General features: G+C 40.9%; 1 protein-coding gene across 1 annotated transcript in view; it reads right to left on the bottom strand.

The window, feature by feature from the left end:
- CLMN (calmin) overlaps positions 1-25649 on the bottom strand; it is a 72337-nt gene that overhangs the window by 7855 nt on the left and 38833 nt on the right. The window contains exons 2-8 of the mRNA XM_059819810.1: positions 13002-13063; positions 10299-10394; positions 8685-8768; positions 5822-5914; positions 4345-4535; positions 2403-2596; positions 1350-1432 (exon numbers count right to left, since the gene is read on the bottom strand). Coding sequence (XP_059675793.1) covers positions 1350-1432; positions 2403-2596; positions 4345-4535; positions 5822-5914; positions 8685-8768; positions 10299-10394; positions 13002-13063 — 803 coding nt within the window. The remainder of the gene's footprint in view (positions 1-1349; positions 1433-2402; positions 2597-4344; positions 4536-5821; positions 5915-8684; positions 8769-10298; positions 10395-13001; positions 13064-25649) is intronic.

Below are 25649 nucleotides of genomic sequence, written 5' to 3'. Positions count from 1 at the left end.
TTTCAAGCCAAAAAGACTATGTTGAACTAGGTTTGTCTGGAAGTATGAGCAGCCTCCAGAACAGTTTTTCAACTTATGCACATCTCTTCTCCAGTTCCTGGGACTTTCCATTTTCCTTAGAGTTTTCTGTCTCCTTGTGCTGGTTTTGGCTGGGATAGAGTTAATTTTCTTCATAGTAGCTAGTATAGGGCTGTGTTTTGGATTTGTACTAAAAACAGTATTGATACACAGGGATGTTTTAGTTACTGCTGAGCAGTGCTTACACAGAGTCAAGGCCTTTTCTGCTTCTCACACCGCCCCGCCAGCAAGTAGGCTGGGGGTGCACAAGAAGTTGGGAGGGGATACAGCCGGGACAGCTGACCCCAACTGACCAAAGGGATATTCCATACCATATGATGTCATGCTCAGTATATAAACTAGGGGGAAGGCTGGCCGGGGGACCGCTGCTTGGGCTGGGCATCGGTCGGAGGGTGGTGAGCAATTGTTTTCATTTGCATCACTTGCCTTTCTTGTTTGTTGTTGTTTTCATTACAATTTTTATTATCATTATTATTATTATTATTATTTTACTTCATTTCATTTATTAAACTGTTTTTATCTCAACCCACGAGTTTTCTCGCTTTTACTTTTCCTATTCTCTCCCCCATCCCACTGGGGCAGGGCGGGGAGTGAGCGAGCGGCTGTGTGGTGCTGGCTTAGTTGCCAGCTGGGCTTAAACCACGACACTCCTATTCTTTAATTCCTCTATAAGTTTATCCTCTGTTTCTCCAAAAGACCTTTGTCAGACCTTGACACTTGTTAGTCCCTGCTAGCTCCTCAACTCTGTATTTTTGATAAAGTCTGCATTAAAGTCCTGGTCCTTTAAGCTGCAGTTTATTTCATGCTTACAACTCATACTTTTGACTGCTGCATTGACAAGATTCATCCTTTCGTATCTTGTGTCTGATACCTGCTAAATTCAGATTGATTGTGACTCAAACTTGAGAAGATAGAAGTCAAACTGAAATTCAAAGTCCAATGAATCATCAGAGATGCAGGGATAAATTTCAGCCTTATGCGGAGACTAATATAGCAAAGTAGTAGAACCCTATGTAACCAGTTCTAACCTCTGAAAGTTATAATTGGATGCAAATGTTCAAAAGCACAATTCTACCTAAAGCATTTTAGCAATTGCCAATGAAAGCCCATTTGACTGGATTTAACAAAAATGTGAAAAACTAAAACTGAGTTTGTGGTTTATTTTAAATAGTTTAGAAAGAAACCTAAAAGATAAATACAGCAATATCTGATTTTATTAGGTATGCCAAAGCAAATTAAAAAAATTACGTGATATAGGAATGAAAACATACCCCTTCCAGCTCCGGGAAGTGTTCCAGAAATTGCGCCACGTACGTCACAATTGACTGTTCATCGGGTGATTCCACCATGATATCTATGGAGACAGATGCAAGGGGCTTGAGCACACATGACTTTGAAATGCTCTTGCAGAGGAACAGATTGTCAGACATTTATCCTGCCTTTATGATGAGAGAAGTAACAGCTACAAATGCTTTTCTTTTTCTGACAGAGAGGGTGGAATCCTTTTCACTGTCAATGGTACTCAGAAGAGTTCTCAACATCTTACATTAATTTTCTCCTATTTCCAAACACATACTGAACCCTGATCAGGGTCTCTTTTCATCCACCTTCACATTGTCTTTAGACAGCACAGAGGTTTATTTTCAGCAGGATGGCCCAGACTTCTAACAGGTGACCCATGAAAGCACAAATAACCAATCTGTGCTTTCAATCATCAAATCAAGGCCTAATACCTGTCTAGTAGAGTTCAGTAAAAGAGACTGCAAGAAGAATCTCCATGTATATACATATATTTATATACACACATATATGCTTATGTTTACGTACATAAATATATATATGCGTATATATGCATTGTAAAGGAAAAACTGGGAGATGCAAATACATTTGAATAGGTATCTACCCATTTTCCTGGTATAGCAGACTCGCACACTTCAACCTGGAGTGACATTTAGTCTCTGCAGACTGTAGACATTACGAAATGGTGCTAATACATTGAGACACCTCTCAGCACAACGGGGTGGTGATTAATGCCCACTCGTAATGCAGATGTCGCATAGCATCTAAACGTTAACCAGGACCCGTGTACATAGCTAAAAACTGTGGTAAGATCTCTGCCCCCAAGGAGCTTACAAATATGACTGGAAGCATACAACTACACGCCAGTGACCAATTCATTTTTATCTTTCTTAACAATCACCTCAACACACTGATCCCATCAACAGCCTAATCACTGGGAGGTTTTTAGTAGGTATCACAATGCAATATTCATGAATTCATTATAGCTTGAATGTTACCCAACAAAGTTGATGTAGGCCTTTTACCTTCTGGTTCTAGGAGCCGAGGAACACCCAGCTTATTTTGTGCTATGCTGAAAGCATCCTCCAGGTTTTCTCGAGCTGATTTCTCCAGTGCTTGCTTCATGTCTACCAATGTAGAGTCTATTGCTTTTATGATAGCTAAGAAAGCAAGGCCACTCCTCCAACTGCTGGCAAAGTCCTGAACTGCAACACCGTACCTGAACAGAATTACATACAGTTTACATGGGTTGTTGTGTTACAAAATCCAAAGTAAAAGCATCATCATTTTCAAAGAATCCTGAAAGTTAAAAGTAAGGTTGCTGAGTTGCACTAGTCACATTTGAGATCTTTTTGGATTTCAAAATGCACAAAATACATCCATAAAACACAAGGATTCACAAACAGGATCGGTGTGGCCAACAGCTGACATCAACCTGCTTGTAGGAAGTAGTTAGTAAAAACAAAGCCCTTAAGAACTCAGCAACCACATTTAACATTCACAAAACCAAATGTCTCTGTGACTCCTGTTTCTGTTGCTCTCCAGCATTTTAATGCCATAGTTTGGGAAGACTGCCAACACTTAAGTATTTAAAAATACAAGCATAAGTGATTCACATTCCTGTGTACCTGGCCTTCTATAGCAGAAAATTGCACTTTGCCAAATGCAAATGGTGTCAGTATATGAATAAACCACAAGTGTGTTAGATGCCCAAAGTTTTCGAGGAAAACACAACCATCAAACTTGCAATGACATATAGCCCCAGAATAGAAAGTTCTGCACAGGTCATTGGATAACAGGATTGTAGTGATGCTATTCTGTTTTAATAGTGCAGTTGCAAGAAAAAATTTCTCCTACTAAATGTTTTCAATTTGAACTCTTTGACAGGACTTTACTTGTCTGGTCCTCACTTTCCTTGTACCACCTCCCTGTTACTGACATTATCAGCATTATTTTGGGACTAAAACTGTGCTGCTTCTACGGTCTGCGCTGGCAGCAGTGAACTACGGATCTCAATGGGACAAGTTTATCTATACAACAAGCACCCGTAGCTTCACAGGAGATAACCAAGGGATGATGTGACCCACAGGACCAAGTATTTAAGACGTAAATTTTTGTTTTCAACCCTAAACACAGAACATTTGTGTTCACAGGCAGATTTGGACATTTAAGGCCATCAACAGACAAAAATGCCAAATACTCAGCTATCCACCTTGTATAAGTAAGTTTGACCCATGCCCTCTTTAAAACTTCTGGCAGTCATCGCTTCAGATAACAATATATATAAAATACACTCCAAGCATTTACACGTGCACTAGACATCTTACACTAAAGTTTTTTAACCCAACAGTAACTCTGCCAGGTTAAAGCATTACTAGACAAAATGCTTTTATTAAAGAGGAGAGGGATATGTTGAGCAACGGAAATGGACCCAAATGTTACAAGTTCATGAGAAGCAAACTAAAATTCACCCCCTTACCCTCTTTAATTCTGAGGAAAGAGGGACTCTAATACAGGCTCTGTCCTTCAAGGCACTCTGCAGCACACAGAGAAGCTCCCTCAGGGCTGCTGCTTAATTTAAGAGGCTGTTCCTAAAGTCTTTCAATACATATATTTTTTCAGTTCACTCCTTGTTTATGCCTACCCTTCAATTAGCAAAGAATATCAAATAGACCGCACAAAAGCCAGGAGATGGGGGAGGAGGGAACTATCCTGTTTTAAACAGAGCCAGATTAGTGCAAGTTAACATTTAACACTCAAATCATGAAGCCAGCAACGCACACAGCTTCAAGGTCAGATGGCCACTGTAGACACATGGCCGTAGCGATACACGCCCCTGCAAACTTTAAAAGCAGAAGAAGCCACAGTGCATGGTAGTGCACACACAGGGCATGACAGAGAAAAGAGTTTCAGCTTCAAAAGTGCAGGTGGCAAAACACAGTTTTCCATGAGGGTTTGTTAGCTTACTTTCTCGTTTTCCTCTGAACCCAGATTAAAAGGGCTCTGATGGCTTTCCGCTGATCCTTCACTGTAACGGGCACGTTCCTCTCCACACTGGGAGTGCTGGGGTGGGATGTGTCTGACTCGGGACCACTCGGCCCGGAGGATAGGCTGGAGGAGGAGGAGTTCCTGTTGAGGTTGCCTGTCAGCTCCTTAATCTGTAAAAAAAGGCAAAACACAAAGTGCTGTGGTGGGTGCAACAGAGAACTCAGTGCTTGTTTTCTTGCAAACTGTGAAGATAACAGTGCCATAACTGAATTTTAAGAGGTAATTATAGGCCTGTCCATTATAACTCTCAACTGGTATTGCACAGGCATGACAGCTAGCAGCAGCCCGGCTGGCAACACTGGGAAACAGACAGGGCAAGGTATCAGTTAAGGCTAAACTCAGCAAATTTGTATTAAACAAAAAGCCAAGAAACATGTCCTTGAAAGAAAAGTTAGTTTAACTGAAATCATTCTTTCTCTTCACAGGACTTGCTCGAGTGAAGTATTTTTAGTCAAGAAATGGCGACCTGCAGCAGCACTCCTGTCCTTGGTCAGCATTGATACTTGAGTCTAAATTATCCATTCTGCTCTTTTTAGGTCCCCCATGCCCTCTGCTGCCGGTGTGACAGGTTCTGGTTACACCGTCTCTGCCCGCGAGTCCATCTGGCCAAACTGGTGCTGTGCACCACTGTTCAGCTTGAGGAGCTCTGCCAGGGAGAGAAACCCCAGTGCAACTTCAAGATTATTTTTTAAACCTGTAGCCATTTTAGAAATGAGTCCAAGAGAATGAAAGAGCCTCACAGTCTTAGGAGAGTTGCAGAAACCCTCCCTCCATCTCTCTCTGTTCATTAGAATTTGGTATTGTCTAGCAGGACATTTTCAAAGTATGTGTAGATTAGGGAGCAGTTTTAATCTAAGCCTGGGGCTGAATCAATTTTCAGGCTTAAATCAGTTTTATCAGTTCCAGGCCCTTCAAGATCTTTCATTTGGCCCTCCTCAACAGTTGCAAATTTTTGCCATGTTGAGTAAGTCTCTGGAGATCAGTGATTCTATGTGGAATTTCCCACCACATTGGATGGAATCCAGAAAATGTTATTGAAAACAAACTGTGACCTGGAACCAAACCTGAGGGATTGGTTTAGATCCAGGGAATCTGGAGCAGAACTCTGAGAACACACAGGAGAGAAGGGGAAGTAGTAATCTGAAGCTCTAATTCTGGTCCAAGTCAAATGAGGGCTTAAAGTGTCTCCTATTTACACCAAAATAGGTCCAATGAAGTAAAATGAAAGCAGCTGCAGGCATAAAATCAGTGTAGATTAAGATGGAAAAGCTCAGGTTTAGCATGCTTAATTCTGTTTTTTAGAATTAAAAATAAATTTAAAAATCAGTATTCAGCTGGAATAGATTGATACCTTGAAGATTGTTCACTTATGATTAAAGTATTCAAGTTTTATTACCTGAAAAAACAAGATTATATTCCATATTAGTCCAAGTACCAGAGAGGAATTTCCATCTGCTATTTCTGCTGCATCAATGCTAACAAGCTTTACCTGTAGAAGAGATCATAAATTCAGAGCTGAATTCAAAGAAGCAAGGTAAACGCAAAAAATGCACTGAGACTACTGGATGGGTCCAGAATACTTCTGCACTGACTGGCCAGCCAAAAAGCAAGACTGAAATCTTGTGTTAATGATAATCTGCCCTGATCACAACCACCCTGCCCATTGAACTCTTATCTCAAGCCCCCAGCATAGTTTGCAGAACACAAGTGACCCCAGTTCTGCATCCTCAGGACCACAAATGTGTTTCCTCCATACAAAAATGGAGCAAAATGGTGTCCCTCCTCCAGTGGATCCGATTCTTAAAAAACAGTCACTTCTTGTACAAAAACATAAATCCTAGTACGATCTGCTTACTTCTGTTTTGCTATGCTTTCTCCTTGCTTATCTCACCTTACACAGCTTGTCACAGAGTTCTAATTAAATCAGTTAGCAAAGGATAGAGTTGCCTAATCCAAGCAAACTCAGCTTTCCCACACTGAGGTTTCTTCCACCTGATAACACCAGGATGTTATTCTCTTAGACAACACAGACTTGGTTTTGGCAAAGGTCATGGAGGAGGGAGGAAGCAAGGAAGCTGTCAGTACTGCACATGGCACCCCGACTGAGTTAAAGCCCAGCATATAGCCTATTTATCATTTAGAAATCCTGTACATGACGAATCACTTAGCAGCGCTTTACCCTGCCACCCCAGTTGCACAGAAGCGTACGCTGACTGGTTCCACCCACTGTGGTTTAATACCTAACCCTGAAGCTCTTGGCAGCCAAGGCATTTTGCCAACACTTTCATCACCACCCTTTACAAACCGGTTTGGTTGAACTGAAAAAAGGAAAGCAAAATAACTTTTTATCTAGTGGTTTGCACAACAGTTTTTAATCTTAGCAAGAAGACACCTCTAGCTGTCATATTTCAAGGCTCAGATTTCTTGCTAGCTCCAGGGTATTTGGCACGGGAAAACCTTTAAGACCTCGTAAATTTTAATAGCAGTTTCTCCAAAATGGGGAGCAAGTGGCATTTAACATTAGACGGCTCTCAGTGTCAGATCTGTCCTCTTACTGCTGCTTATGTTTGTCACCCAGCCCAGTAGAGATACCCAGCTATAAGATACTGGCTGCTTACTCTTAAGGGAACAAGAAATCCATAGAAAAGTAGGTGGTTTAGCACTACTAATTAAAAGGTCGCCTGTGTCCAAGGCTCCTCCTGTCTGGCCTTGCTCATTGAGTTTCTAGGTTGTCCCCAGCAAGGTCCTGGCAACCAGACATGCTTCAGCTGCAGCTCTGCAATGTGTTGATATCAACAGAGAGAAAAAAGATCTCATCTGCCAGTGGGTTTTAGCTGGATGTGAGTAGAAAGCGTCAACTGGGAAACTGTTAAGAAATCTGAGAACTTGTAAAATATTTCTGAGCAGTTCTATAGCAGGACATGTAGACATACAGGTTTAGGACCAGAGCAGCCCCTACTGGAGGACTTTCCAAAAGGAGACTGGAACATTTGGAAGGTACTGGACAACTTCTTGGCCTTTCACATCCTCTCCTGGGGAGAAAGGCAAAGGAGGTTAAACCTCCCACATCTACCAGGTCATAAGAGATCTGCTAAGGCCTCACATCATGCTCATTCCTGTGCTGGGGTTGCAGTGACTCTCCTGCATGACTAGCACTGCTGCAGGATCTCTGGAGCAAGAGCTAAGCTCATTGCAGGGAAGCAGCAAAGTGACATCAGTTGCAACCCACGCAAGGCAGGGTTTTGCCCCTATGCACACACCAGATCCCTCCTCACCCATAAAGTTTAAACCCTATAGAGTATTTGCACCCTGGAGTCAATAGGATCATCAATTACATTTTCTTCCCAGGTGGTACAGAGGAGAAGCTGCAAAACGTTATTTCAGATACTAGATAAAAAGATCTTTCAGTACAGCAAGAATGCTGCAGTCCTTTATGGGACATAGTCCAATATTAGTTTTCTCTTTCTGAAAGATCTGGGTATACCAGGTGTATGAGTTGTGATATGGCTGGGACTTCTCTTGATAGCATTACTTCTCAAGACTTTTCAAGAGCAGAGAGTTTTCAGACACAGGCCACATCCATAGAGCTTTGGAATAAAGCCCTAATGGGAGAAATCAAAAAAGAAAAAAAAGATTGAATCATTTCAAGCTACAGGGTGTGATCTTGCTTGGTTACTTACAACTTTAGGAAGTGATGTTGCAGTAGTGCCACACTGACTACGAGGGAAGTTATATCCTTATAAGGTCTCGATTCCTGGAATTACGCATTTCTATCATGTTCCCAGATTTAATTTTCTCTTGCCTTTGACTCATGATCAGCTCCTGCAGCAGTTTACTAGCTAAATACATGATTTTTAATACTGAAAGTATTTTTGATGGAAAGAAGGAAAGTCATCTACCTTCAGCGTAAATGAAGCAATGCCACTAAGACCCAGTTCATAAAGATTACTTGCATTCCTTTTTATTTTCTTTTAATATTGGGTTCCTGATCCTTTAATCCTGTTGAACTTTTACATTATAAAATGAACAAATAATCCTTGTTTTAGACTCTGTAGGTTTTCTTTTTGTGCATTTTTATGTGGCTTTTCAGCTTTGCTACTAACGTAAGTCACAGTGCCTTTAAGCAGTGCATTCCTCTTATGTACATGCAGTGCATTCCTCTTACATACATGCAGCGCATCAGTCTAGTTACAATTACAATTACAATTTGCAACATACATCAAGAGGAGATATTAAGACCAGCCTTTGGAAATACTCACATTACTGTCCTCCAAGAACTTAAGTGCTTTGGCTATGTTGTTCAAACGAAAAATGCGATGGGTTGAAGATTTGTATTCATGCATCTAGAAAAAATAAGAGCCATGCTGTTTTTAAAAATGGTGGAATTATTCACCATGTCATACAAAGCTTAAAAACCCTACAGATACAGAGGCAAAATAAAGCTAAGGAAATCTACCTGTATAAAATTATTGCCATCTTTTCTGATCAGTAAAGTGCTTCAACTACATGATCTGCCCTTGCTGTAGCAAACAGAGTTAGCAACCAGCTTTCCTGCTCTCCAGATGTTATCTCTCTCTTGGACCTGCCACGTTGATTATTTATGCAATCAGTCTCCAACCATGTTCAGTCACAGGATCAAATTTACCCGAAAATTCGTAATAATAGATTTTTTTTTCTTGAATTAAATTAAATGATCCTAATTAGGAAGTGTGAGCAGTTTTCATAGCAGGCACAGGCAGGTGGGAGGTAGAAGCCTTCATTTTGGTAGAAATGAAACAGATCTGTTGCATGCCTGTCTCCCTGCAATTCCATTTTGGCACACTGCTTTTATCACATGTGTGCAGGAACACCTAACTGCCAGCACAAGTTTGGCCAGCTGACCTTACCTCCTTCCTTGCCCTCCTTGCTGACCTCCCGGGGCATAGCCTAGGGTTTACCGTGATGTGTTTCCCCCTTCAATTCCTTTCCAGCCTGGCTCTGAATGCAATCTGTGTGAATGCACACAGAGACATTGCTGCTCCTGCTACAGCTCCCCAAAACTGCAAGAATATTAAAAAAATAGGCGGTTCTGAATGTGTGACCACAGTGGCCATTCATGCTGCAGTAAGCAGATGGTTCAGTCACTATAGAGCATCACCAGGTGATTGCAAGTGCATCTGCAGTGGTGAGATGGCTGCAGAACAGGTCTCTCCTCTTATCCAAGTGTGATACCCACACAGAAGAGAGTGCTTGCTGACAAGATTGGTTTAGAAAGAAAACATTAATGTCAACTGTAATTGGTCATTTGTATTTGCACTGGGTGTTTCCATTTCTGGTATGTGGAACTTTATACAGCTCTTACAAAGAAAGGAGGAGAGAAAAAGATCCTGATAAGTGAAACTTTGCCCTTCTGATTTGGACCATATCAGTAAGACTAAGGAAACCTGAGCCAGAATACCAGAACTAAACTCACAACTACACCAAGCATCAGCAGACCTATTAAGTGTCATAATGATCTTAGACAAAATAGAAAGAGAATTTATGGATTAAAAAATAATACAGCAAATATATCTTTTCTTGGTAATGTGACTTGGGTGGTCTCCAAACAGAGTATGTGAGCATTAATGTATTAAAGCCTTAAAACTGAGCAGTAGGAACATTTACACTGATCACACACCATTTACACCATTGTTATATAGTTCCTTGAAACCTAAGTTACAACTCAGGACACCAGCCTGTAACATAAGGAAATTACAATGAAGTTGCTGAAATGCTTATTACTATACCCAAGACACGGGACCAAATTCACCCTTATTCTTTGGATGTCCATACGTTGTTGCTTCTAACATACAGAGCTCCATACCTACAGAGGTTTCTCCCTCCTGTATACATACCAGCTTTTGTCCTGACAGGACTTCCAGTAGTGCCATCAAAATTTTGCCATCTTGTATATCAATAAACAAGTCTTTCACCTTCAGAGGAGGCTTGCACTGTGAACAAAAGAAACCAGGTAGCTTCTAAAGCAGTACTGCTTGGTACGTCACCATGATTTCAGAGAGTAAGAATTTTACAAGACAGAGATACTAGAAATACATCTTAGCTTGCAGGAAGAAAGGGCCAACTTCTCTTCATATCAGTGCCAATTCTGTCCTAAGAATGTGTGAGCTAAAACTGAGATATAGTACTCATGTAATTGAAATCAGACAAGGACTTATTCCAAATTTCCCATAACAGAATCTCACCCTAAGTACTCTGCCTAGGAAGCAACCACCCAAGGGTTGGGTGCTGATGCCTCAGACTAAGACAAGTCAAGCAGAAGTGAATCTCACTTTATGCCCAAAATAAGCCTGAGGTCCAGCCAGCTCAATGTCCTGTCTCCTCTGTAAGGTTTCTGGTGGTGCCATTCTGTTTCCCAGTATTTTTGAAGTACTTTAAATAGCAGCTTCTTGTATTGTGTCTCTCTCTTCTCAGCAAAATCCTCCAAAGGGAACCTTAGTGATTCTGTGATTCTGTGATCTCACTTCACCAAGGTGTCTGATGGTGTGTGCACTGTGAGGCACACAGCCAAGAAAGGTCAGCCCTTAGGGGTAGTCTCAGCTGCAGCAATTATGCTCTGTTCAGGTGTCACTCACTCTCATGTCCCTAAAGAGCCAAATCTTTTTATCTTTGGTTGGGCAACGCACTACTGTTCGATTAAGCACTGCTTCTGGCAAACTGGGACCATAAATTTTTTTAATAGTCTTTAATCTAGCCCAAAGTACTAAACAGTGCTCCGTACTGAAAGAAAGAAAAGTATCATTAATGTCAAGATTAAATAACATATCTGAAAGCCTCAACCCCAAATCTTTTTTATTCTTTCATCAATTAAGAGAAGAGCCACCAGAACTCAGAAGATGCAGACTCCTCCAAACTATCCCATGACCAGCAGAGCCAGCTCCTGACAACAGATGACCCAAATGGGATGGTCTGTTCCAAAAGGGGACACACCATACTGTAAATTTCCTGAAGAAGTACAAGAAGAAGACTTCACTGCTGCCCTTAAAAGAATGAAGTGCTTCTTTGAGGATAAAGGCAGAAGCCACCTTTCTCAGTGTGTGTCCCTGGGGAATCACCTGTAATTAGAGAGAGCTTTAGCAAAGCTCTCATTATTTACAGGGATATGTTTATTATGCCACTTCCAGGAAAAACATTAATATAGCAGCAGACTTTTGCCCTTTCTTCAGAAAAGCATTTTTCTTTGTTGAATCAGAGAGGAAAAAAATTTGTATGCATTCCAGAGAAAACAGTTCAATTGCCCACAAAGTTTCTAAGACTTCGTATGCTTGGCACAGCAGAATTAACAGCACCCTACAGCCTTTTTCATGATCCAATTCCTTCTGTAAATCAAAGACCTTCTCCACAGTCATATACTTGACAACCCTTTTTTACAAATTCCAAAATTGCAGTTAGTTTAAAGCCCTAGAGCCTGATTCACGAAGGAATCGCTAACACTGTCTTCATTCTGAGAGACCTTTGGGAGCAATTGCTAGTCAAAACATTTCCAACTAGCCTTATTCTGATTTCCCAGTGAGATTTAAGAGGATCCCTTTATTCTTTCAGTAACACTCACTGCAGAGTAGTGGACTTAAGCAACTATATATGTGATGCCTTTCTTCTAAAACCCCTTTGCTTTGCTATGTCTGAAATGCAATCACTTTCCAAGAACTACAGGAGCTAGACTGAGAGTCAGCTTGTAGCCCAAACTTAGTCCCAATCCGTACTTTATGAAATTCAGCCACAGATACTAAAAGCACTGTGAAGCCCAAACTCCAGTCCAAGTTAGGACTGTTGGTCTAGGTTAGGAAGCTGGTCTCATTCCTTGATCCTGCACTAAGCATTGCTGCTGTCTCGGTGGTACTAAGAATTTTTTTTTCTCCTTTCATCCCCGACAGCAGGAAGATCATTCTCTGAATGACAGAGACAATGCTCAGGACAGTTAGTACTTATCTGCTATCAATAAGAACAGTAAATTAGGTTTAATAGCCAAATTATGGTGTGATTAAGAAACAATTACATCTTAAAAATATGAAGCAATGTCCAAAAGTTAGTTCTGTAACGTAAGTTATCTTATATAAAGATCCCATCGTACAGCCCCCCCCCAAACATGACTGACAAGGAATTAACGTTTCCCATCTGCAGATCAGGGATGAAACCAGGTTCTGAAGAACATCTGTCTTTGGCCATGATGCCTCAGATGTTAAAACTTTCAGTTCAGAGAAGAACAGTCATCATCACCTCAGAGCAGCCTAAACCACATTTCTTTTTAAATGGGTACGTTCTGTGGGAAAATTCTAGCCTCATGATAACAGTCAGTAGCATTAAAGACTTAAATGCACCTGAGATGAACTAAAGCCAGCCAAGCATTCGTTGTACCTGAAAAGCAATTTTCATTTACTCAGAAACTTGCTTGCACCTTCCCCTCATTCTCCTCCAAACCTCCCCATATGAACAGAAGTCAACTTTGTTTCCAAATTTTAACTACTTTAAAATGAATTAACTGCAGTCTGTCTATGGCTGTGTCCTTGTATCTCAGTACCAAGACTGTTTGTCAGTCTTACCTTTCCCAAATGTAGGTTTATCCATCTGGTAAAGGTCCTCTTCTGTACATTTTCCCGTTCCACTAGAAATATCAGAAACAAAAAACAGCACTTAAGTTTCCAGAAGAGGGAGAGCTGGTAGGAAATTTCAAAAACTGATGCACAAAAAGGTCAGAATTCATGAAAGCCCTATGAATAAAACAAATATATTCCAAATCGGGAGATACAAGGTTGAGATATGGTGTTTTAGTCAATTTCTTTGCCCAAACACAAGCTAAACATTTGTAGATGCATTCTAAAGGATGTAGGAAAAAGTCCCTCTTAGTTTTTCTGTCTTCAATGTAGCTTCTGAGAGGTGAACATTTACGTGTTGTGCACAGCTCTCCAGTGATGTTAGACTCTGAGCAGGCAGCTTGACCCTTCTATGCCAATTTATAGGACTATTCCTCTGACACCCATATGCAAATTGAGCTAGCGTGGATTCCAATGTACTTACTTGCATGCACAAGGAAACAGGACTGCATTAGCCAACACAACAATTTTGTCTTCATTCTTATGAATGGAAAAGCCTCATCAAATCTCATCTTCCCAATCTCATAACTAGTGCATTTAAAACCAAAATTCCAAGTCCCTACACTGAAGAATTATTTTATTTATATTGCAATAAGATGAGGAGTGCTTGCTCCTTGCCAGAAGTGCTGTATGCTAGGTGCTGTACAAACTGCTTTTGGGCCAGGTGAAGAGTTTTTAATCACATCTGCCATTTCCTGAATCCATTTCCATAGTGAACTACAGCAAAAGTGTAAGGGGAATCATATTACTGACCAACTTCCATTTACCTTCTAATATAAAAAAGTAAACCATATATTTAATATAAATGAAGTAGACTGACAAAATAATATTTCATTTTAGAGACAATTATTCTCAAGTGGTTCTCAAATTTCACTTGAATTAAGGAAATCTGGCAATTTATGAACAAAAAACATTAAAACTAGTTATATGCTGTATTTCAATTTACTCATAGAGCGTATCAAATATATTTTAAAACCATTTTGTGTTTCTTCAGCCCTACAAAAATAGCTAACCTATCTACTGGGAAATCACATTCTGTAGAATTCTGGTTTGTTTTTATTGGTCAGACTAATTATAGCCTAAGTAGTAGCTTCCGTAAATCAAATTTTAATATTGTTCTTTTTGATCATTTTAACTGAAGGGTCAGCAGCCTCTAATCATATGTATAATTGTTTTCCTTATTTTTATGTATTGGAATAGAGCTTTCAGCATGAATTAAATCTGTCACTGACGGCCATTCAGGCCTTTTAAGTCCTCTTATTCCTGTAAAACCTGCTTTTATGTAAGATTGGTTAAAAAAAGTCATTACCCCTTAAGTGCTTTAGAAAACATGGAAAATGCCAAACTAATTATTGCTGTTGGCTTTTCTTTTAAAATATCTTAGAAGAATGTGCACAGATTTGAAACAGCTCTCTACAAATGAAACTGTAAATTATATTAGGGTTCCAGGATATCTGCAAAAACCCAACAGCATTTACCACCTACAAATCTCAAAGTACAATAAACTAAGAGACGTGTCACATCTTTCTTGGGCTTCACTTTCTTCAGCACCTCGACCCCATAACTGGCTTTCCATGCACTCACACATCCACGGCTGAGCAGCAGAAGTGCCATATGTCACCTAGGGTGTAACTTCCACAATCAATCTGTTAAAATTAACTTTTGAGGGTGGGCGGAGGTTAGTGTTAAGCCAGATCTGTTCCCAGACACACTTCTTTTTCTTCAAAGACATGTGTTGGTGCAAAGGGGAAGGCAGAACCGGCGCAGGAGCTAGCAGCAGGCAACGGGGCCACCTCTATCTTAAGCTTGTCTGAAACGCTCAGGAATGCTCGGATAGGCAGTGCCAGGTTTCGGGGAGGACAGGAGACCTTATCAAATGGGCTGGCTCTACAGACTTCCAATGTCTACCAAAATCAAAGAGGAAACACAGAAGCATACACAGAAGCAAAATTAATGTTTTCTGATTTCATCAGAGGCTTGGTTTCTGGTTTTGGATACTATTTTTCACCAGTCACTTTGGCAACCTTCATTTTCAGGGTAAATAAGGATGCAGAAGAGAGCTGTGTTTATTTACAGATCATCCATAAAATCGAGCACACATTGGCTCCTAATTTTGCTGCAGAAATTCTGCCATCGATGCAAATTAGAGTTACACATATGCCTGAAAGGATGGGCAAGCCAAGCTGGTATTACTGCTTCTGGAAGCTCACACACCAAAAAAAAGCCAGGCACATTCAGGAAAGCACTTGCATGTATACACAGGCTTCTGACACTGCTCAGTGAACATTTCTGCAGCAAACAGACTTCTACCAGTAAGAAGGATGACCCCAGAATGGACACTATTTGATTCTGTAATAGTCTAAAGCAATAGTAACTGGATGGGGAAGAGGAAAGGGGAGGAAATGTGTTTATAAAATCCCTAAGGCAGACAGACTCCTAATGAAGTCCATATGCTTGCCGGTAGAGTTAATGGGAAAAGTTCGGCCCAGGTATTTACTGATGTGTACCTTTAACTGTTACTCTTCTCCAGCTTTGCGGACCTCCCAGTTTCGGTACAACCCCTCTTCTCCACAGCCTGTTCATTTGTGATGATTGTAGAGACTCTATAAACTTTATACAGTTTCTATAAATTAAATGGAATATTTTTTTCTCCTTCACACCTACTATTGTATAAAGGTGAAGAAAATCATTCAAGTCTAAAGTTCCTATGCTGATGTATATAGTTTACTGAAACTGCACTAGGTTTACTGGGCAGCCAGAGAGCAATAACACCATTATAAAATACTAATTACACACACCATATGGCTGGCCTGCGCACAAATCCTACGCTGGAAAAGAAGAATGCCTGCTGTGAGGGTTTGATTCAAAGATGTAATGCTGGAAGGTAGCAAAAATTTAGAAATTGCCATTTAGGTTCAGCTCAGCTCAGACCTTGACATAAGAGAAAAAAAACATAAAAAGAAATTTTGACCACCACACAGAAGCTAGGTCTTCCATACTCAACTGCAACGTGCTTTCACAGTAGGGTCTAAGATGTTGCAGAGACACAGTATTCATATCAAAGTACACAGGTGAGGCACTGACAGGCATTAGCTGCAATAATTTAGAGGGGAAAAGAACCGTAGAGAAGGAAAAAGTGTACTGGTAGGGTGATGAGCCTATTGTAACACATGCAGTTCTTTGCCCCACAAGTGTGTTCTAGAGGACAGCAGAATTTGGCTCAGACACGACATCTGCACCCTAGTCAGTTTGCGAACAAATATTGACAAAGATATATATTCTGGTTTGTCAAATCTTATGGCAAAGGCAACTAATTTGTCACAGAGTAAAACTATGCTAGTTCAAAAACCACTTGGGCAAATTAAAGGTTAGGCTGTTATGGACAAGAGAGTTTGGCTGCTTCCCTTTGTGGCACTATTTCCTTCCCCACCTGCCTAGAAATTCCTCAGGCATTTCCTGCTAGTGCCATTTCTTCCTCCTTCAAACCTCCTCAAAGGTCACTACTGTAGCAATACCTAAAAGAAGCCAATCCCCTAACAGCCTCTACATTCAACAACAAATTGGAGATAGCAACTATTGATTTGCTTTTAAATACTATTTATTCTGTTGTTGTAGAACCAGTTACGAGTAATCCTCTGAGGCACACCACCACAGGGCTGGGCACATGAAGGAGCTATGAAACGTGGAAGCTGATTTGAGTGGAACACTTGTCAGCGTGTAATTACCTAGCTTCAGAAAACTGCTTGATTTGCATGTATGGATATTACTCCCAAAGCAAAGCAGAAGGTCACTTAAATTTGTTTCCAAAGCAATTAGCATTTCATCCAGGATATCATCATCAGATGACGTTAAACCCTTCGCAACAGGCCAACCTGGCTTTTAGATCCACTTGCAACTTACCTTCAAGACATCTTGTTAACTACTGGTTTTATAACATGCACAAAAGCCAGCTCCCTCGTTTCTATCACAGGTTATAACCTCTATAGATACAAGTTACACCTGTTAACATTAAGCAAGCTTTAAAGGCAGAAATGGTGGTGTTGGCCACCTAACTGTGAAAGAGGATGCTTTGACTGCCCTTGGCTTCAGAGGCAATAGCTTGCCAGGAGAATTACCCCCTATCCACTTCATCAGTAATCAATGGCCACCACAGAACCAGCTCATAACCTGTATGGCTCTGGAGGTATCCGAGCATCTGCAAAAGTCTTAGATTAGGAGAAAATGGCACTTCTTACTAAACAACAAAAATATATGGGCAAATGTATGATATTCAAATAGTACAGCCTAACTCCAAAATGAAACATGTGGTTCAGAGACCCCAAGTCTTGGGAAATGCCAGTTCCTCTCCTTCCGCCTTCCTCACCCGGAAACCCCCACTCATACAGCCAAGCAATCAATCAGTCTCTAATGAACACACATTGAACAATCTACTTTTGAACTACCCAAACTCCAGGCCACTAAACAAAGTGAGAACTGGGTTTTAAACCGGGCTTCATGGTGTTCCTACACTGTGCCTCAGCCTAGGTATTTCTGATTATTAGTCATTATATTATCAAGTTTGAATACTGTTTTCTCTGCAAACTTAATGTTCATGAAGGAAGCCAGACTGACATCTTAGAAACTGGATTTTACCTAAAATTGCTCTTTCGATGCCCCCAATGTTCCAAGTTTGTGCTGCTAAGTCTCAAACACTGAAGAGTGCGTTTCCAGACATGAAAGCCCATGTTATTTTTACACATCATGATGAGGCTGCCAGCAATACCATTAGCTAAAGAGAACTTCTTAGATTTTTGTTTTAATTAGGTGGTTTTATCTTTGCATCAACCCAGACTGACAGCGCTGAGTAGCCAGGTTGAATTTTGGGGTCAAACCAGCAAAAAGAGGGTGACGTCTAAGATCTGCCTCAGTAAGCTTCTGTATACAACGCAGCTGCGACACATGAATCCTAGCATGCTGTTCTGCCTTTTTTTGCCTATATAGATGCAAGTAATTGCATACGCCATATGAGCAAATAAAGGCCATGCCATTAGTTACAGTAAGCAGTCAGACATCAGATACGGGATGTTGATGTAGGTACCGGATACCGACAGCGGTAAGGAAGCACAGATCCTTGTCCAGGAGACCTTTTACCTTTCAAACACAGCACCTGGGACAAAGTTCAGATGCAAAGACAAAAGACAGGGCACATGCAAGCAACACATCCAACATGGGAAGGGTGATTAGAGATGAGCTGCAACAAAACGAAAAAAGGGGGGGTGAGAAGGGGAGACTGGGTGGGGGGTAGCAACTGACAGCAAAATAAATGCTGAGTTTAAGATGAAATGTGTGAAGTAGGGCAGGGAAAAGTGCCATTAAATTTCCTACTTCTGCTTCCTCTCAACAGAGTTACATTAAACATATTGAACTATGAACCCTCAGAGGTTTAATCTCTATTATATATTTTAACAAGAGGCTGAAAAAATAGCTCACAACATAAGACAACATGTAGGGAAAACACATTCCTCTCAAGTTGTTAAGGTGCAGTCCAGCTACGCTGCTCAGTGAGTGCTCAGCACTTACAAGAAAATCTCCGTATTTGTAGGAGTGTGAATTTTAATGGCAAAATCAAAGTATAAGAAATAATTTTATCCAAATTGCCCACAAAATTCATTTTATAAGCTTCTGAATTCCTGGGAAATGTGTATTTTCTTTGTGCTTAAGAAACCCCCAAACAGCTTAGAAGATTAATATAAATTTTCTTTTTGATCTATACAGGGGTTGAAGGCTTTGTTGTGTACCAAATGCCAATTTGATGTAATTTGGAGCACATGAAATATTAAATCTTAAAAACTCTGGTTTTCTGAAGGAAACGTTAACTACACTATGTAACATAAGACTGCTCTCAAGTTACCTCCTATGAAATAGGGTCTCTAAGCCTTCCAGATGAAGTTGTTAAGTTAATTGTTTGTTGAAACAGACCCAATTATTAGGGTCCTTATTAAATTTCTATGGCAGGTGTTGAAAGCTTGAGGCTTTTTCATTCCATCAGAGTTGCAGAGTCTGCGACTTACTGGTTCAAAATTCTTTAAAACTCTGGATTGGTACTGCAGAAAACAAACATCACAGGATCACAGGCATTACATGTCCATTAGCTGCAGCTAAACAGGTTTCTTTTGGAGTTCAGTGTCTGGTTATAGCAAAATGTTTACTCCTGCAGTTGGTATATTAGGATTACATACTCCAGATAAATATTGCAGGATGAATATGAGATTTCTAAAAAAATTGTTAGTGCTTCAATTCTCACAATGTCTGAGACAGATGTTCCTCTTACTGAAGCATTAGAAAGATGAATTTACTTGTAAATTCTACTGAGCTCTGGAAGAGAAATCCTACATAAAATATTACTGTTAGAGCTGATCAAAATAGCTTCCAATGAGAGGGATTTATTTTTCCCCCTTGAAAAGTAATTTGGTAGTGGCAGATGGTAAAGATTCCCCTTCCTGTACCCTTCAATCACAAAGCAAACATCTTTGTTCTCATGACTTTTTATACACATGGAAAATGTTATTAAACAAATTAACTAAATTTCTCATTTACATACCAGGAATGGTCTTGTGAAACAAAATTTGACAATTTTACAGAAGAGAAATACAGTTCTGTCTTGAACACTTTGAATGAAACTAACAAACATAAGTGTTTACTGGGAATGTTACTGGACCCAACAAAGTAGTAATTAGGTTAAATCCAATGGCTTTGGAATTGATTTAACAAGTGATTTAAGTGTTGATCCAGCAAGGGGTTTTCAGGCTGTGCACAACAGCTCTTGTGGTATATTACATGCTGTACAAGGAGCATAATACCTCCTTCTGAACACGAAAATATACAGTATTTGCTATTACCAGCAGTGGCCATTAGGAGCAATGCACATTTACAACATTTTGACTCAAGAGTTGCTCCTAGCCCAGGGTTCACTGTGTTCCCATGCCGTTTGCTGCACTAGTACTGGTTTCTACAAATGGTTCACTTCCTGGGACTGCTGATGTTTCTTGGGGGTATTTAAGTCCCCAGCTCTGCAGTGGGCAAATGTCCAACCCTTGCCGCTGCTGGAGTGCTGAACTCTGCTTCAAATGGCAATGCTTAACTTCAAGCTTTTCTACCTACTTGAGTGTATCAGGGCTGATTGTCTTCACTTGCTCAAAAATAAAATCAGGAGTGCCCTTCTGAAAACAACAAAATTGTAGTCACTGCATTCAGCCAGGTACCAGTTAGCCCTATCTTCTTGTTAATTAGAGGAACAACTCTTGAATCAACTTCACACCAACATGGTTTTACCAGCACTAGCACAGCCCTTTCCCTCCCACTGACATGGAGAAGAATGCCCCATACCTATACCAGTATCTGCACTGATATCTATATATCACTCCTAACTGAAGATCTCGGTGCTCATCTTGTAGCATCTAAGAAGAAAAGAACCCACCTCAACGAAGTAAGAGCTAGTCACAAAGTCCAGTCCGTTTAATCTGCACTGCTCTGCATTTACACTTATTTGTTGTGGCAAACCTAGAAAGCTTAGACTGTGAAACATTCCTTATTGTTTATGTTTTTTCCTTCCAGAGAGGAAAAAAAATCCTTTTGGCTGGTTAATTTTGTTGAGACATCAAAAGCAGACATGCAACAAGATATTCTGCTTTACATCAGTTCTGACAACAGTGCTAAAGACTGAATAATTTGAGATGAGCAAAGAAGCCCAACAAAACCCACACTATGTGTCAGGGTTATTTCTTGACATTCAGAGTCAGATGAGAACTAGCGTGTGCCCAGATTCCCACTGCTTCCTATATTCGTCAGTTAATATTAATATGTTGGTGGTTAACTGTACTTTTATGTATTTGAAAATTTGTGAGTAGAAGGAAGAAAATGCAGGTGCAGGAGACCAGCAACACGTCCACTTCCAAACAGAAGTCCCGGGCAGCTTCCTGAGCTCCTTTACAGGAGTCAGTCTTCAACGCAGAATTTGAGCTCTTGCAATTAGTAACCAGGACATTCAAAGAACAAGAAGATGGTACAGAAGAGCTGAGGAGACGACTGCCAGAGACGTATAATCTTGTTTGGAATTTGCCTTTACCTGTGGGAAACTTGTACTTAGAAGACAGTAGTTCAATTTTCTAAAATCAGGTAAGGAAAGGCAACCACAAACATGGTGTGACACAGAACTACCTTGCAGAAGCCATGAAATCACAAAGAATTGCCTGTTGGGGTGCCTGTGGCTTCTGGATTTCTCTTTTCTGCTTCCCTCACTGTCCCCAAACAACTCGGGGACATTACCCAGCCAGCACATTATCCAAACCAAGAAATACTTATGAAGCCTTCTGAACAGGGCACTGCAGCAATAGAAGAGGTTCAGAAGTAAAACTTATACATGTGCCGTACTGCAAAACCAGTATTAAAAGCCAGAAAGAGTAACTCACTGCATGGATCATCAAAACCTACTGATATGCTCAAGAAAGGGAGGGGCCTCATATGGGTCTCCCTAGTGAAAAATATACAGAATCACACTGTGTTCTGCATCTCTCCCATCACTTTAATGTCTCTTATCAAAGCCACTAAGCAGCACAGAAGAAATAGAGTGAGGAGCATGGTAGTCAGGTGAATATTAGAAACATGTAGAAATACATGCACCTCTAAGAACAAAAGATTGAAAAGATTTATGGAGATTAATATTAACTAGCACAAAATCCCATGGCTTTGGAGGAATAAGCAGATGCTTTGTCCATTGTGGGCCAGAAACATGACCTGAAGAAGAGGGTATGAGACCGTTCTTGGAGGGTTGGAAAGGAAAACAAAAGCAAAAAAACACAACGTAAGAGATGGGAGCTACACTGTAAGGTGCTGTGTTGCAGAGCAAGGCATCTGCCATTTAAAAATGGATGAAGGCAGAGTGTAAGCTGCCAAAGTTAGATTAAAATGGTTAAAAAGCTGAAGTACAGTAGAGGTCCTTTTTAAGATGCATTATAAAATGCAAGAGTTTAGCAGGGACCAGTGGATACCCCTGAGGAGTTGCCATTTGTCTTAATGACCTTATAAGAGGTATGCTTCAAGGGTGTTACACCTGCTTTTCTCAGAAAAGGGTAGCTGCCACAGAAGTAGTTATGGGCAGATCAAGGATGGCAAACTTCTGAGTGTTCACCTAAGTCAAACATGTAGCCACCCCCATGAGACCCTGGCCCTAACTCTGCCCCCATCTAACCCTAACACAGGCTTCATGGGCAGCACAACAGAAAGCCTGGTCCCCTCTGCACGCTGGTGTGCACTGCTTTAGGTAGCCCACGGAACCATGAGTTGGAAGTCCTGTGATTATTCTGGGTGATGCTATCCAGCTGCCAAAAGTTAGCAGAGGAATTATTTTTCTGAATTCAGTAGCAGTCTTTCTTCTGTTCCAGCAGGCTTTGAAACCAGGCTATAATGTGGGAGTATCGTTCAGAAATATTGGCACAGCTTACCAGTTAATCAAAACTAGAAGGTGTCAGACAAAATCTTGGACTGGGCTTGGATTGAGGCCTGCTGTAGCACTCAGGATCCCAGTTCTTCCTAAGAGTTTCCCAGAATGTGGCAATGCAGCCCTCAAGTGACTGACTGATGCTCTTGATGGAGCTCCACATTTTTAGCTGAATGCCTGAAGGCAGGTTTCAACAAATCTGCCAGGATGAAAACCCAAGGAAAAGAAATGTGTATATAGGTTCTCTCATTCTGAGGATCCAACACTAAAATAGTACCATTTTATGGCATTAAACCAATGCCACCAAAAGACAGAGCACAATGAGCTGTAGACACTGCATGTATCTTCAACACTGACACTGTCATGCCTTCTGACTCTGTCATTAAATAGTTTATCTGTAACCTCCAGGACAACAACCACACTTCTACTTCTCTATTTTTTGCAATTCTTCAGGGAACATCCACCCGGAAGAAAAAGCAAACATAAAAGAATTTGGACTTAAGTGCCAAGCAAATATTTGTGTTATTTATGGACATATCCAGAAACAAAATTTAGCAGAGAAGCATTCCTGATGTACAATATTACTCGTAGCAAGATGATCTTCTTTCAAGAAAAAACCTGTTACTAGATAGCTATACTCTGTCTTTGCACAGTACTTTCAACTGATGAGCTCTGTGACCCTCCTTAAAAGACTTTCACATCCTTGGGGACAAGGCATTGTCTCCCATTACAAAGGCAAAAATGGGAGCACCAAGAACTTCAGGGACTAATTATCATGTAAGCAACAAGCTCTTCCTTTAATACACTCAATGGTGCTCATATGGCATCACATCTTTCCAAAAGACAACTTTCCAAAAAAAAAAAAAAAAAAGCTCATGGAAAGAACACATATTTTGTTGCTTTGAACTGTGCTCAACATGCATAACGATCCCTCCTGAGATGGATTTAAAAGATATACTTCAAAATGGCACATAAGCCGTTTTATTTGCTGTTAGCTTGTACTTAGAAGAATGGTAATCAGACATTCCAGAGAAAGGCAGACCTTCAAATATATGTCATAGTACAAGAAGAATAAGGGCACTTTGGAAAGAGAAGGAGCTTCTGTCAGAGGACCTGGTTTCTACAGCCCTTTGAATCAGTTCTCTACTTTTATTTTTCTTTTAATGACAATTAAAATGATTTTTCCCCAGCTTCCTGGTGCTCTTGGCCACTCCCCAAGACTAATGGAGGGATGAAGAGAAGGGACCATTCAGTCACTGCAGCCTGCTTGGTGGGGCTTCAGTCAAAGTTGCACCATGCAGAAGCGTAATTTCACCTACACTTTAACCCAGTGCAGATCCACACTGCCATTAAGAGGCTTAGCAAACACATCGGCCAGCACAAGGGAGAGCGTCAAACAGTGTTTTGGCAGCCAAGCTGGCCTACTGTGTACATCCACCCTTGAGAGCACTATACCTAAACACTATCAGATTAGCTCACTCTCCCCCACCACTGTTGCTCTTGCACTGCCTTGCATCTCTCGCCTGAAGCCCGAACGACAGGGTTCTGGTTAATATGTGTTCCTTGCATTTTTTTATCCATTTGCCACATCAAACCATGAACGTTGTGCAATGGGAATAACACAGAGCATGAGGACTGACAGCATTCCTACTGCCGTAGGAGTCAGAAGAGCTCTAATCAGTCAGCTTCTGTTCTGCCTCTTCTTCTCACTCTGACAGGCACACCTACCCATTTCACCACAGAGGACTGCCGGTATGTGCTGGATATGGTTAATAGGTGACACATTCACCTTCTTTAGGCCTGCAGGTACTTACAGAGCTGGACTGTGCATGCTCTCCAACAGGAAAATTACTATTCAGCCTCCATTTTTCTTCATCTGCAGGATGTGAGATGGATGGATGAGCAATGGAAGAGGACGGTGAGGATGCTGCTGCTTTCAGGACTACACACTCCAGTTCCTTATGGCAACTCAGCTGGACAATCCAGTAAAACAGGAAAAGACACCAAAAGCACCAGGAAGGCTGTCCTGCACGCAGCCTCTGATGTCAGCAACACCTTCTTCTCAACAACATTGAGATCAGCTGAGCTAGTACATCCATGGACGTTGAATTTTGGGTGACAGAGGGTGATGAGACGTTCTCTTCACTAAGGCCATGTCTGTGCTTAGACCTAGAGACTTTAAACTGAGAAGCTTTTGCAGATGGTAAAGGTCCTGCTCAGCTATCAGTGCCTTGCCTTGCTCACACCATTCAGCAGCTGCTTAGTTTTGAGAGCCTGGTTTTAAGGTGAGAAGCTTAACTCTTGTGAACAGTTTCTACTCTTTAGAGCTGTATGAAATGACCTAAGGCAAACCAAACATTTCAGGAATATGAGACCTGACTCATGGGTTTCGAGAGCCATATATCCCCAGTGTCTGTCATTTTGGGGTCATGGGAAGACATTATTAAGTATTCCAAGGACTCTGGCAGGCTTGAAGTGTGCATGGCAATGAGCTTCATCAAAGCACTCACAGCACACAGGGTACAAGCGAAGTCAGACCAGAGAATTGAGCAATCATGACTAAAACATGATGGTACAGTCAGTTCCCCTCAGGATTAGAAACACAATGAAATCCTCATAGAGAAAAAAAATAGTCAGGAACGCAACTACCTGATTGCAGCCTCTTGCATGGCAACGGGGAAACAGTAAGTCTTTAAGCAAAAGATGCTACTTTGAAACTGAGGTGTCATTAAAAAAAATAAAAGGACTTTCAATGCCAAACAGCATTTAGACTCTGCTACAACATATACTGCTAGGAACGGCATGGATACCAGAGTATGAACTCCATTAAAAATATTACGTGGAAGATGGCGAGGAGAAGGTTCAAAGTCTTAAATGTCTGAAGGAATCCCTTTCAGACCTTGGGCAAATTTCCATGATCTCTGTGCTTCTCATCTTTAACAGTGGAATCATTCACGCCTTGAAAGGATCCAGAAATTAAACCCACAGACCATGACCGCAAAGGCAGTCAGATACTTCAGTGACAACTACACAGTCAAGCACTGATGTTTAGAAAATAAGCAATTCATAGGATGAATTTTGTGATGCAGCTATCTAATAATACCACAACTGCTGATCGATCA

This window comes from Gavia stellata, chromosome 7, assembly GCF_030936135.1.
Source record: "Gavia stellata isolate bGavSte3 chromosome 7, bGavSte3.hap2, whole genome shotgun sequence".
In the NCBI taxonomy this organism is placed as follows: Eukaryota; Metazoa; Chordata; class Aves; order Gaviiformes; family Gaviidae; genus Gavia; species Gavia stellata.
Note: the sequence above shows the minus strand (reverse complement) of the source record. Positions and strands in the feature narration are given on the sequence as shown.